Source organism: Sinocyclocheilus anshuiensis, unplaced genomic scaffold, assembly GCF_001515605.1.
Source record: "Sinocyclocheilus anshuiensis isolate Anshui unplaced genomic scaffold, SAMN03320099.WGS_v1.1 scaffold1120, whole genome shotgun sequence".
NCBI classification, from domain to species: Eukaryota; Metazoa; Chordata; class Actinopteri; order Cypriniformes; family Cyprinidae; genus Sinocyclocheilus; species Sinocyclocheilus anshuiensis.
Genome location: NW_015551069.1, coordinates 215,766 through 230,405, shown reverse-complemented (window position 1 = coordinate 230,405; position 14,640 = coordinate 215,766). Strand labels below are relative to the sequence as shown.

The 14,640-nt window shown below is 35.2% G+C and overlaps 1 protein-coding gene across 1 annotated transcript in view; it reads left to right on the top strand.

Annotated features, from left to right (window-relative positions):
- The first annotated feature begins 4,348 nt into the window (after positions 1-4,348).
- Positions 4,349-14,640, top strand: part of LOC107662178 (adenosine deaminase domain-containing protein 1-like) — a 21,070-nt gene continuing 10,778 nt past the window's right edge. Inside the window, exons 1-6 of the mRNA XM_016452094.1 lie at positions 4,349-4,403; positions 4,955-5,118; positions 5,594-5,728; positions 5,814-5,981; positions 7,599-7,673; positions 7,847-7,972. Coding sequence (XP_016307580.1) covers positions 4,962-5,118; positions 5,594-5,728; positions 5,814-5,981; positions 7,599-7,673; positions 7,847-7,972 — 661 coding nt within the window. The 5' untranslated portion in view covers positions 4,349-4,403; positions 4,955-4,961. The remainder of the gene's footprint in view (positions 4,404-4,954; positions 5,119-5,593; positions 5,729-5,813; positions 5,982-7,598; positions 7,674-7,846; positions 7,973-14,640) is intronic.

Here is a 14,640-nt window from a genome sequence, read left to right as displayed (position 1 = left end):
CGACCGGGGCAGAATAAAAGTCCCACAGTAACCCAAAGACACAATAAAAGTCCCACTAAGACACAATAAAAGTCCGCGATTTAAAGCGTAAACACAGGACAGAATAAAAGCTAAATTTGAAAGAAATGTCCCATAAAACATGAAACTTTAAAAGTATTTTTTTTAAATCAACTGACTTTTTTCTTTTTGTTTTAGATTTTTATTAAAAAAAAATTCACATCATTATCCTTGCATATGTTTAATTACCAAAAGTGATTTAAAAGGATGTGAACATACGAGAGAAATTTCTGAGGATATTTTAGGGAAAATTTCAGTAAAGTGAAATGGTAATAATTAGTATTTTATTACTATTACAAAAGTTTAAAATAATGGAATTGATCAATTTAACAGTACTAAATTATTAAGCACCCTAATAAATCTTTGAGGACTACACTACCTGGTACTTAGCAAACATATTGCTTAAATTAAAAACAAATTAAAAAAAAAACTTAGAGGTAGTATTTTTTTCAATGCTTCAAAACGTCTTATTGTCCCTTTTTCAGCCTGGAGAGTGTTACTTTTTTACACACATCCTGATAAACACAGAAAAAGACATTATTGAAAACAACTTCTATTCTTGTCTCTGTGAATGGAACCCTATCTGAGGTTTTAAAAAATAACGCCATAAATAAAGCCTTAAAGGATACAGTATAAATTGACCACAGTGGAGGCGCAATTAAGTTTCATCATGGGATGTGAATCATAGCATCCTCATATTGTTTGGACACTAGGAACTAATGCTGGTCCAGGAAGAAAGAAAGACTTCTATATTTTTACTAAAGCAGAGGCGTATGACGAGTCAATTTGGGACCCAGGCCTATATTACAGGTCAAAGGCATGTATGTCACTGAGAGGATGCTAAAATTAAACCAAAACCATAAGAAGAAAAACATAAAACTGATGAAATATAATAGAAACAACTGATAAATCCGATAAATATATTAAACTGCATTTCAGTTTTTTTCACTTCAACCTATTAAAAAGCATACTTAATGCATGTAAATTCCACTTGCAGTCTATAGATTCCCCCACTGAATGTGACTAGAATTACTTAGCCTTATCTTTCTCTATGAATAAACCATAAGATTATGGTTCAAACACAGAGAAATATTTCTAGTGCTCTTTCATAATATCTGCAAAAGATCAGCGACCTGAAATGAGAAACTGACTTGTCAGATTCTAACGCGGTATTTTTGTGGTCAGGTTATGTAGGTCATCAACTGATGATCACCAAATATTTCAGACCTCTTTGCTTACAGATATCAGTTCATTCTACATTCCTGCAGCTCTACATTGGTTTTCCATTGTGCCTTTTCTAGAAAGCCATCATTTGGCACCAGTACTTGATATATTGACAATTGATTTATTGGCGATAATTGACTGATTTCGTTTGGTGCTCCATTAACTAACTTATTTATTGCATTAATTGCATAAAATCCAGTATATTCTCTGTTATATCATTTAAAACAGTTCTCCCTAAAATGCTCATAATATAGGAATTGTTGGCTTACCTCCCGTTTTAACAATTTGCACCACAAGAGGGCAATAAAAAGCAGTTTGCATTTTGACTTAGATGTTTGTCATAAGAACACAACTGTCACTTTAGCTAGACTTAATCAAAGACTTCAGATAAAGCAAGACGATGCATTCATGTTACTAAAATGTCAGAAAGTAATACCTGCAATATGGAGGAATAAGTCCCACCTTCTAAATTAAAGAGCCAATCGCCAATTGGTAAAGTCATGGCGTCACTGCAGCAGCTGTTAGAAGCTCTGGTTGCCATGAAAATATAAGCCTGAAATATAGCCTAAGCTTTTTAAGGCTATTTGAGAAAAAGGAACAATATGGGGCAGTTGATGTCAGATGATGTTGCTAATTTGAAATATGATACTTAAACATGAATATGGCAAGCAGTTTTTAAGATTTCCCTATTAAAATAGTCGAAGGCATTGCAAATATGGCTGCCAACTAAACAGACTTTTCTTTAAATGGACCTTTGACTTCATTCATTACAACTAGAGTCTGAAATGAGCTGTTTTACTGAGGGACAATATTTGCTCTACTGCAAGTGATTTGGATAATGAGGGTACATTTTAACCATATACCAGTAAAACACACAGTGTGCCATATATGTCAAATACTTAGGGTTATTAATTGAAAGAAATTCTTAATTTGATTAATACTGTGCTTGTATGCATTTTAAATAAATGTCCAATACCTTATATTATACCGCTCTCTAGTATATAATCTACACTCAACCCATATTAAATCCATAAATCTAAGTCTAGAACAGATCATCATGAAATATATCATAGGTTAGCTTTCAGTATGTCATAGTTCTGCTTATTATGCAGATGTTCAGATGTTTCAGTCAAAGCAGTTAATAATCAGTCTGGGCCCTTTTCCAATATCTTGACTATGACATGTTTTTGACACATCTTCCGGCGTTAGTGCACATGTCGACATGTTAAAAAAGAAAATGCCAAGGAACTGTTTCAACTTCAAAGCTTAACGTTGTTTATAATAACTGGCTTGGATTTCAAGAAAACGTCTTGTTGGTTTGACTTCCACTGGTTGTGCTGTTGGCCATAAAAGCCAAAAAACATCTCGTCTTATAGCTCGACAATGACTGCTGACTAAGTGGAATAAGTACTCCTACATAATGTATATAAATTTAGATTAAAGATAATATCTGCAACCCATCCAACAGAGTTGCTTGTCTGTATTGTACCACTGAGTAAGCTATGAACCACAGTGTGTCAAACCAACACCTACACTGCACTTTGCATGTATGCCATTGCACACCAATCCCTGAGCATCTAGACTCGGCGTGGTCTTGCAAAACATCCTTTGGCCATTATTGCATGTGCAAATTAGCTACATTATTAAGGATAAAAAAAAACCCCGAGAACAGATTCAGGATTCTGTCTGCATGGAAACAGAGGTTAGGGGAATGATATCGGTAACGTCATGTTCTGATAGAGGTATTTCCAGGCATCAATATTAGTGTGTGGGCTTTGAGGTAGGATGTCTTGCTCTTTTGCTCACCAAAGGACTCCACCGTCAAAAACACCACAGATGTTTCCACTGAGCTGATAAAAATTAAATATTACAGGGATCCACTGCTCATTTATGCATTAAAATAAACACTGAAAATTAACTCTCCAATGGGCCAAAGTGAGGCCTTCTGCATCTGTTGCTTACCCATTTCCGACAGTGACAGTAATGTATTTTTGAAAAAACAAAACATAATTTCATAAATTGAAGCACTGTGCATAAATTAAATTATTTTTTAAAATAAAAACACAGAATAAAATAGATAATACCTAGATTAAGTCATCAAAACTATGACACAAATGAATAAAGAATTTTGCAGTAACCAAAAATGTTAAATAAATCAGCATCATTTTAGATTTGAGCTTTTTTAGCCATCACTGAGTGGAGGGATATCCGAATAAATACGACAGATATGGCTTAAAAAAATAAATCTGGGTTTGTTTTGGCAACCGATTACACTGTAGTCCCCTCTGAAGTAGTTCAAAATCTAAGTATGTGGCTCATGCAAAGTTTGTCTCCTCTTCGTTTGATGTCAACATTGCATTTTTTGTGGTTAATAAAGGTCTTCTATTTTTAGAGCATGAAAAACAGGCCTATATCTTTCCTGTTGCACACACACAGAGTGTTGAGTCATACACATCTCTGGAAAACTCTGTTTTCACGAGTAACTGTTTAAAAACCCCTTTGTTGTCCCTAAACGCTCAACCCGTTTTAATGCTACTTCCTGGAGACCTTCAAGGTCCATCACTTTCACTTTTAGTCACAGGTTGTTGTACTGGGGTGCCACTAATGGAAAAAAAGAATTTTGTGGTTGAGCTTTTACAAGAAAATTACTGTGTATAAGAAACTTCTTCCAGCAGTTTCCAGTAGTATCTAACATGTGAAAAAGATAAATATATTTTTCGAACTGATATGACTTCTAAAATTAGTTTTTATTTCATTTTCATCTGAGGCCACCAGTTCCTCTAACCTTTCACTTACTGCGCAACATGCAATGCAAGTAAAATAGGATGCAAATGAAGTTTAATCTTAACTTTAAAACACATTCCCCCCGGTTTCACTGACAAGGCTTAAGCCTAGTCCAAGACTAAAATGTTAGCCTGAGCTGTTTTAACTGAAATAAACTTGCACTGACTGATCTTATAATATATCAGTGCCTTTGTTTTGTCTCCAGACACACACCAATAATGATATTTTATAAGGCACGTTTATAAAAATTACTATTTTTCTATCTATCTATCTATCTATCTATCAAGTGTGTGTGATTGTGCGTCAGAGCAGTCAGTTGAGTTGTGAATAGTTCAGGGGTAAGTGCGCCGGCGTGTGTGCATATGAAGTAGCAAGTGTTTGTGTTTGTTTGAAGATAAAATGTTAAAATTTAGCGTTTTAGTGCCCAGTTATGAAAAATTAGCATCAATACAAGTTTGTTTTCATTGTATAGTTCAGCTAGATTAGGCGTGCTAGCAGCGTGACTAACGTTAGCGTCTTAATCGGCGCTATTTTACTTATATTCCTTTTTATTTCGCACTAACCTGTCACATGCCATTACTGTGTTTAACGTCATATGACTTCAGTTTAAATGAGTTTTATGCGAGTTTGGGAATTAATACATGGAATTTAAACGTCGTAGAACTGGAGAGTCACGCGCTCTTCTTTTATGTTTAACGTTAATTATCAGCGTTCTAAAAAACAGCAGCGTCATTCTTAAAACCATCAGGAATTATACAGACCTGCTTGATATTACATCATTTACATGATTTGTGATGAGAATTTTCCAGTAAACACTGCCTGTACATGTTTATTTTTCTTTCTAATAATTGCTATCTAACTTTATTGTGTTGTATTTCTGTCTCTAAAGCTGCTAGATGAAGATGATGATGAGGGGTTCATCCTCGAGAGGGTCCAGCATGGCCCACAACCACTGGACAAGCATCTCATCCCATCCACCTTTCTCAGACTTAAGTGACATCAACAACAACAAATGTCTTCCTGGACAACCATTGAGCTCCTCTACCAAAATCAGTTAAGCGTTATGGCTTTATGTTTTGTTTTAGTCTACCTTTTTTTTTCGCTCGACAGACTGACAGTTGCTTTTTTAGGACTAAAATTCTGAAAAAGGCCAATTAAGAGTGTTAAAAATGAATTTCCCTTGACAAATGACTTTTTGTCTTTTAAACTCAACATGAAATGACATTTGCGTCCTATTTTATCTTGCATAATATGTTGTATTTCTGTAAGAGTGAAGGGTTAGAGGAATTGGTGGCCTCAGACGAAAATGAAAGTAATTTAGGCCAAGACATGTTTTTATTTGGAAAACTGCACACCAATGAATCAAATACACCAGGAACATGCATTAAGATGCATTTGTTGCATTAACATGCATTTGTTGTTTAGACTTAGTGATGTTGTTATCAGCTTCAGAATGTATTTACAGTCACTCATGGATTAAATCATGTTATCTCAATAACGTTCACTGCCACTTTTGTCTCCTTTGCAGATTCCAAACCGAAAACCCTTCCACGTGAACATATTGACAGATATAAGCGAGGAGATACGCACCCAGTGTCGGCGTTGTACCAGCTTTCTCAGGTTCTGCAGTTTCAACTGGATATGAAAGAGACTGTTACCACCGGTAAGTGATAGCCCTCCTGATTTTAGGTAATGCATTGTCCAGTTCATTTGTGCATTCAACATTTGTTTCCTTTGTGTCTGAGCAGCAGGAATAACGGGGTTTTACTTTGCGTTCTGTGCTGTGATTGATGGAGTCCAGTATAAGACGGGAATGGGCATCACAAAGAAAGAAGCCAGGGCCAAAGCAGCTGAACTGGCCCTTGAAGAGCTCATTGCAAGTCTAGAAAATGATGGGATTCGTTCAGATGTTTCTGGTAATGATCAAAAGATGATTTTAGGCCTCTTACTACCAGCTAGAAAACAGAAATTCATATTATTCTGATTGAACTGATTAAATTTGAGCACGGTGCAAGTCAGATAAAAGCTTCTGCCAAATTCAGAAATGCATGGTATATTATTCATAAAGAATCACGATTGAATGAGTGTATGAATATATATATATATATATATATATATATATACACACACACACACACACACACACATTTATATTTAGTCACTCATATATATGCATGCTACTTTGGGGTCGGTAAAAAAAAAAGAAATAAATTAATAATTTATTCAACAAGCCTATATTAAATTCAACAAAAGTAAAATAGTAAATACTTGTACATGGTTATCAGATTTACATTTAAAATAAAGATTAACTTTTCATTCATCAGTTAATCCTGAACAAAAAAAGTGTAACTGTTTCCTCAAAAACATGAAGCAGTACAACTGTTTTCAACATTGATAATAAGAAATGTTTCTTATGCAGCAAATCAGCATATTAGAATGATTTCTGAAGGATCATGTGACACTGAAGACTGGAGTAATGATGCTGAAAATTCGGCTTTGATTACAGCAACAAATGACATATTAAGATATATTGTAATAGAAAAAAGTCAATTTAAGTCAATCATCAATTAAAACTTATTTTAAATTGTAATAATATTTCACAATATTACTGTTTTTACTGTATTTTTGATCAAATAAATGCAGACTTGAGCAGAAGACGCTTCTTTCAAAAACATTTAAAAAAAAAATCATATATATCTTATTTTTTATATATATCAAATTTATTTTTAACGTAATTTTGACCATTATCAATTGCCAATGATTAGATATTTATATTGTTTTTAATAAAACAAAAGGTGAAACACCTGGCTTCAGCTATGTGGTTTAACTCTAGATTGCTACTATATTGTTTATTCATTAATGGTCTGTTTTGTAAGCTTTCTTGCAAAAAAAATAGGAAGATATCGTGTGACCTTCTGGTTGACACTTTCCATAGAATCAATGCAAGTAGTTAGTCAGCCGTTCCATTTTTAGTGTAACTATGCAAACTTCGAAATTCAATGTGAAAGTTTCCCCAGATGAAAGAGAACATCCTCGCTGTTCTCCCTCCCATCGAAACAGACCCACAGTCACTCACTGAAACCGTGGTGAAGCTTTTTCCTGTTTGAGGTGGGGGTGCAGCATTTGTTTTTAATGCAAAAAAAACAACAACACATTCACACATTGGGGTGGTGCTGCAATCTTATTTATTGCATTGCATCTTTTTAGTCTTTTTCTATTGCAATTGCATAAAACCAGCAACATTTTATTACTTGTATTTTATATTTTACTTGTTGATTTTAACAAACCCTTAACCCTAATAGTTAAACTTTGAGTGCAAAACGTTTGAGTGCATAAGTCCTGCACCGTTTGATCTTGATTGGACTTGTGCCAGTGGAATCATTTACTGTATCAATACCATCCTGTAAAGTGCAGATAATACAGTAAAACTGTTTAGAATATCTTAGCAAATGCCCATGCATTGCTTTGGACCACAAAGCTGCAATTCTTACTCACATTCACTTTACTTTTGTATGTGCTTTTGTTTTTTTCAGCGGGACCTCCTCCTCTGCCAGTGAGAGAGAAGGACTCAACAATCCCAGAAGTCCATTCTGGAAGAGCTGTAATTGGTAAATTAGTTTTTCAAGTCTGGATGTGTTTAATAGCCCAATTAAGAACAACTATATTCAAAGCGCAAATGTTTTAGCCATAATAAACTCTGACGTCAGAGCAACTAATAATGTCGGATTTGGAAATATCTGCGAACGTGACTAACGATTTCATTCTGGTTGGTTTAACGCAGAAAGAAAGAATCCCATTAAGGATCAGGTACCCAATGTGGTGATGGAGATGTTCACCAAGCTAATGGACAGTTACCCAGAATTCTCTGGCTGTGGCGGAACAGTGGCTGCATTTGTCATGCTGTCTCGTAAGTCAGACGTACAGGATGTCAGACCACAGTTTTTCACTGTGGTATTAGTATTCATAAGTCATGTGACATTTAAGGTGTTCTTTGTCACCTAATAATCTATTCTGCACAGAATCTGCATCGTCAGAGCTTTCGGGTGAACCTCAAAAAAATAGGTCAACAGCATATTTAAGCTCATATTTACTCCAAAATCAAAAGAAATTGTTAAAGCCTAGCCTATTAAAGCCTATTAACCTATTATACTTGCATTTTTGCCTTTTTCACAACAACAAAGAAATTCTTATTGCTATAATGCAAAAAAGTACTTTTTAAAATTATTTATTCAACATGGTAGTATTATTTGTTGTTCTACCTTTAATTTATGCTGATTTATTATAGTGATTTTTTGTTTTTTTTTAAATATTAATACAGTGATAAGAATCACCTTTGAGAAGACTTTGAGAAATCTTAGGCAAAGCATACATTATTTTGTTTATGTAAATTTGAATACTTGTCTTAAAAAAACACGTTGCAACAAAAAAGTAATTGATTTCCTTTCATTGTTCCTTACTTATCCTTACTTTAAAGGAAAATGTGACACAGGCATGTTGTTATAACCTTTATTTTTCACGAGATTCCTCTCTACAACAATGGCAACATCAAACACTTAAGGTGCAAAACACCTTGTGCATACACCGCGTGCATAATTATTAGGCACATTGATATTCTGATATTTTTTTCCAAGCACATTTTACCAATTCCAAACCACATCAATCTTAATAACTACTATTAATTTTGTATTTAATCATCTATAAGTGATATATAATTGTCCATGAAGGCTGGAAGTGAAAAACTCCTTATGTTCAGGTGTGCAGAATTATTATTAGGCATGTTTTCTTTTACAGATAAAATGAGCCATAAAAGAGGTTTATCTCAGACTGAAAAGTCAAAAATTATTAAATCTCCATGAGAAATATTCAAAACTAATGCAATACAGAAATTGCAAAGTTAAGACATGACCATTTGACAGCAAAATGCTCACTGGGTCAGAAAAACAGGTGGAGAAGAAAAGACACATGTTAACTGCAAAAGATTAATGTGAAAATCAGGAAACATTTAGTCTCCAGCACCAGCATTTTTCAGAACTGCAACCTTCCTGGAGTCTCCAGAATGACAAGGTGTCAGGTTCTCAGAGACTTTGCTCGGGTAAAAAATCCTAAAAAATTACACTCTCTTAATAAGAATAACATGCTGAAGTATTGTGAAATACATTAAGACTTTTTTATAGGCTTTATTGACCGATAAGTTGTGAGTGACTCTTGAAGGATCAGCACCACATCCTCTTGTGGCAGTAAGTTTTAGGGGCTCATTTATAGTCAATCTTGCAAGACAGACTTTTCACGATAGGAGATGGAATAAAAAGGAGCTCCTAAAAATTCTGGAAGATAAATTCTTCAAACAGTGGTGCAAGAGGATGTGGTGCTGTTCCTTCAAGAGTCACTCACAACTTATCTGTCGATAAAGCCTATAAAAAATAGTCCAGATACGTCGCGAATATGGTGTTTATACTGTTTGTAAACATTTTGCTTTACCGACATTTTAGCACATTATTTCTGAATGTAGCCTAATAATAAAATGCGACGTGACCCTACGCGACTTATGGTTTTTTTTTTTCTCTCAAAACGCAATTTTATACGAGTAGCATTTTTTTTAAAGGGGTCATATGATGCGATTTCAAGTTTTCCTTTCTCTTTGGAGTGTTACAAGCTGATTGTGCATAGATAAGATCCCTCGCTGTTCTTTATTATTATTATTATTATTATTATTATTATTATTATTAGGCTATTGTTATTATTATTATTATTATAGGCAAAGAAAAAGTTTTAAAAATAACATTATTAACCGGTATTTTTTGTAGGCAAACCTTTTTCGGAACGATAATAATACAGAGGAACGCAGGAACAGAAACGTTAAAATATCGATTCTGCTCGGAGTGAACTGATTGGAAGTTTTTTTTTTTTTGTTTTCAAGCCCTGATTCCAACTGTTGCTTGTTTTGGGGAGTTTCTGCCTTTGGTCTCCTCTTCAGCTGGTGAAATTCATGTTCAATCGGGGATTTAAATCTGGAGATTGATTTGGGCAATCTAAGACTTTCCATTTCTTTGCCCTGATAAAGTCCTTGACTGTAAACTGGCAGGGTGTTTTGGGTCATTGTCCTGATGCAACTTGAAGCACTTTCTGATGAGTCTGGTGGCATTTTCTTGAACATTGGTAGCCAAGATGTTTCTGTACACTTCTGCATTCATTCTGGTGCTGCCATCATACATTAAGTGATCAATAAAGTAGAGAGGGCCTTTTCCAGAAACAGCCATGCATGCCCATGCCATGACACAACCTCCACCATGCTTTACAGATGAGGCTGTATGCTTAGGATCATTTGCAGTTCCCTTTTTTCTCCACACTTTTGCTTTCACTTAGATAAAGGTTAATCTTTGTCTCATCTGTCCATAAAACTCTGTTCCAAAACTCTACTGACTCAACTTTGTGCTTTTTTGCAAACTCTAATCTTGCCTTTCTATTTTTGGTGCTGGTCAGAGGTTTGCATCTTGCTGTGTAGCCTCTGTAATTCCGTGTCAAAGTCTCCTGCGGATAGTAGATTGTCAGAGCATCACCCCAGCTTTCTGGAGGTTGTTGGTGATTTTACAGACACGTATTTAGGGTTCATTTTCACTGCTTTTATGATTTGTCTGTCATCAACTACTGTTGTTTTTCTCAGCCGATCAGGTCATTGTTGGGTTCTGATGTCACCGGTGGTTTCCAAACTGTTGCTTTCTCCATGCCCCTTGTTTTTGCTATAGCTCTAATTGACTTCCTCTGTTCTTTTAGCATCCAAATTTCTTGCTTTTCTTTCAAAGTCAGCTCCCTCGTCTTCATCCTGGTTTGTGTGTGTCGTCATCGATTGCAAGACTTAGAATGCAGAAGCAGTGGATATAACTGATGTGACACATTTCCTGCTTTTAATATCTGAACAATTAATGCAACACAGGACACAGCTGATCACTTAGAAAGACCTGTGAGGCAACCGTTCCAATACTTATGCTCCCATCAGATAGGGGGATGAAACTCTAAAAGTGCTGACCTTCTTAGTTGGTAAAATATCTATGTGTTGAAACACCCAATCATAAAATTTGACAATTTGTAGTTTTGTCTCATATTCATCTTTTAAACATATTTACGGATTTCTTGACTAAAACTGCAAACAGAGCAATTTTGTCTTTGCTGTCTCAATACTTATGGAGGGCACAGTATATATATATATATATATATATATATATATATACACACACAGTGCACAGCATAAATGAGTACACCCCCTCTAAAACTTAACAAATTCAGCAATTACTCTTTACTTAGAAGACATGTTAGGGTTCTTTGGAGATGTAATGTTCCAACAAGCTGCTTGATCAATTACCAAAGAAGAATGCCAAAATTGTTCAGCAAAATAAGATTTTCTTATCAAAGTGATAACATTTTGTGTTGCAAAAATGAGTACACCCTCCTGAAAGTTGCTAAAAAAAAAAAAAGTGTATAGGTCTAAGGCTATTTTTGATCAACAGGTAATTATATTGAACCAAAACCTTTAAAGACAAGTAATTTCCTGACAAGTAAAAGTGTTATATAGCTCACTGAATCATACTCCGACTTAATGCTGGCAGCAGTGGAACCACTTGGGAGAGAACTGCCAGGTGACTTATTTCTTAGCATAAAAGAGGACAATGGTACAACAGGAATACCAAATTATTGTTTTAAGTGTGAAAATATAGCCAAAGTAACACAGAAATTCAAAAACACCAACATTCAAAAACAATGGGCTTGTGATAAGGCTCCTGAAATAATCAGGTCTTCACTTTAAGTTTTCATTTAGTAATGAGTGAAGTTTTGCTAGAAAAAGAGCAGGAGAAATAACATGCAAGTGTCTCAGAGCCGGGAAAAGCTATGAAAAGAGTGACACTTTATCTCAAAGAGTATGACGCAGCCTGCAGAAGTGACATGCATGGTTGTTGTCACCACTAGAATTACCTACTGTAGCCAAAGCAAAATAAACTCATTTAACCTCTTCCAGGGTGTTCACTGCTGTGTGTGTGCACTTTGGATGGGTTAAATGCAGAGCACTAATTCCAAGTATGGGTCACCATACTTGGCCACATGTCACTTCACTTTCACTTTCACTTTCACCGGCATTAAAAAAAATATACATTTTATATTTTTAAAAGTTTTATATATATTAGTTTTCATATATTATATATCATATTTTTAAAACTATTTCAAAACGTCTTCCAGGAGTTAAACAGCACAGATGTGAAAATTTGTCATGAACTTGGTAGACTCAGTGCCAAGAAGTGTCAGAGCAGTATACTTTAAGTTCTGGAGGACATACTAGGTACTAGAATATTATACATTTTCTGAATGAAATGTATGTTTATTTGCAACAGTTATGCTAACAACAATAAAAAGACATATAATGCAAAATATGCCATTAAAACAGCGACATCTGCTGACGGACACCGTGCTGCGTTGTCACGGGAACATCCCAGCTGAAGATAATGGCTGTGTCGGAAAGCTCTAAAATGCTGCCTTCGGAGGCAGCATTCCAAGGCAGGAAGGCATCAAGGCACTTTCGAATCCAAATTCTGCTTTATTTCCTGTCTCCGGAGGTACCTTCTTCTGATCGAATTTTGAAGGCAGCATAGATGTATCCTTCACTGCCTTTGATATCCCACAATCCTGTGCGTTCCATTCAGTGACGGTTGAGCTAAAAAATAAAAATGGCGCTCTTTATATACATTTTGCAAATTTTGAACACAGAAAAATAGTGCTGCTTTAAACCGTTATGCTGCCTCAGAAGCCTGTCCGAAATCAGTTTCATGAGGTGCCTTCATGCAAAAATGCTGCCTGCAAAGTCATTTCCTCATACGGCAGGGAGGCAGCAAGTCAGCTGCTTAAGTTTTCGTATGTATATATATTAGGGGTGTAACAGTACACGTATTCGTACCGTACAGTTCACGGGGCAAAATCTTATGTCTTTCTCAGTATTTTGTCTTGTACACATATCAAAACATCCTTAAATCAAGATACATTTACTTGAGATGTAAAATGAGGATGTGAAGTTCTGTTTTCTGAAAAATTAAACAGAATTAAATGTGTTAGTGCTTAAAATAAGAACAAATATCTGTCATTGGGAAATGACAGCTTGTTTTCCCTTTGAATTAAATGGATTTTTTTTTGTCAATTAGCAGATATTTGTTCTTGTTTTAATTATAAACTCACTTCATTTTGATCAGTTTCTCACAAAACAAGACTACTTCTGTCATTTTGCTTCTTAAGTAAATATTTCTTGATTTAGAATCTTTAGACATTTATTTTGCACTGGAAAACAAGACAAAAATACAGAGTAAGAGCATCACTTGCAGTGTGTGCACTTTCAGCTCATTAAGAAAACATATTAACATATTGCATTCCATTCAATTTATTTCTTACAATTTTTATTTATTTTTTTGCTTGGTCTTAAAAAATCTTAAAGGGGTCATATGATGCTGCTAAAAAGAACATTATTTTGTGTATTTGGTGTAATGAAATGTGTTTATGCGGTTTAAAGTAAAAAAAACACATTATTTTCCACATACTGTACATTATTGTTTCTCCTCTATGCCCCGCCTTTCAAGGCTTGAAAAGCGAGGTGTGCTCTGATTGGCCAGCTATCCAGTGCACTGTGATTGGCCGAATACCTCAAGCGTGTGACGGAAATGTTACGCCCCTCACCATATTGTAATGCCCTATCCGGCCGGAGCGATGATTCAAGAACATTAAAACACATTATAAACGAGGCATTTGTTGCATCCAGTGGGGACATAATTACGGATTATAATGACTTAGGGGCCGTTCACATGTCGCGCCTAAAAACGCGTGGAAAACGCTAGGCGTGCCGCTTTCTTCTTTTTTCCAAAGTGTTCGGGGGGACTTTGGAGTGAGCAGGGCACGTGCGTGCCATTATGTAGTCGTTTGGAATGCACTTGGCAAAGGGAGCGACGCAATTTCCTCATTATCTTTAGCTGGGATGTTCCCGTGACAACGCAGCACGGTGATTCGTACACGCCAAACGACTACATAATGGCACGCACGTGCCCTGCTCACTCCAAAGTCCCCACACCAAGGGGATAGGAATGATCACTTCCATTTGGAATTTGCCCGATACGTGTACCGTTACACCCCTAAAATATATATATATATATATATATATATATTTGTATTTTTTTTACAAATATGAGATTTTTTTTTCTCATCTTATTAAGCCCAATCTTTTGTGTAGTGTACAAACCACTCACCATTGCACAACTCACTACATATTAACCTTTTATAACACCTTTTATATATAATATTTACGTGGCATACAAAATAACGCCCTTTAGCCATGATATCACAATACAGCATGGCCTTGAGTGCCTTATCGTGTTTATGAAACGGTTACTGCTTAATATAAAAAATGTTTGAAGCAAAGATAAAAAGCTAAAGAGGCTAAAAGTTAAAGGATAAATCCAATGTAGATGTATATAGATTATGTATACAGAATAAAGTATAAAGAGTACAACTGTACAGTAAACTACAGTTTTTTTTTTTTTTTTTAAATGGTAG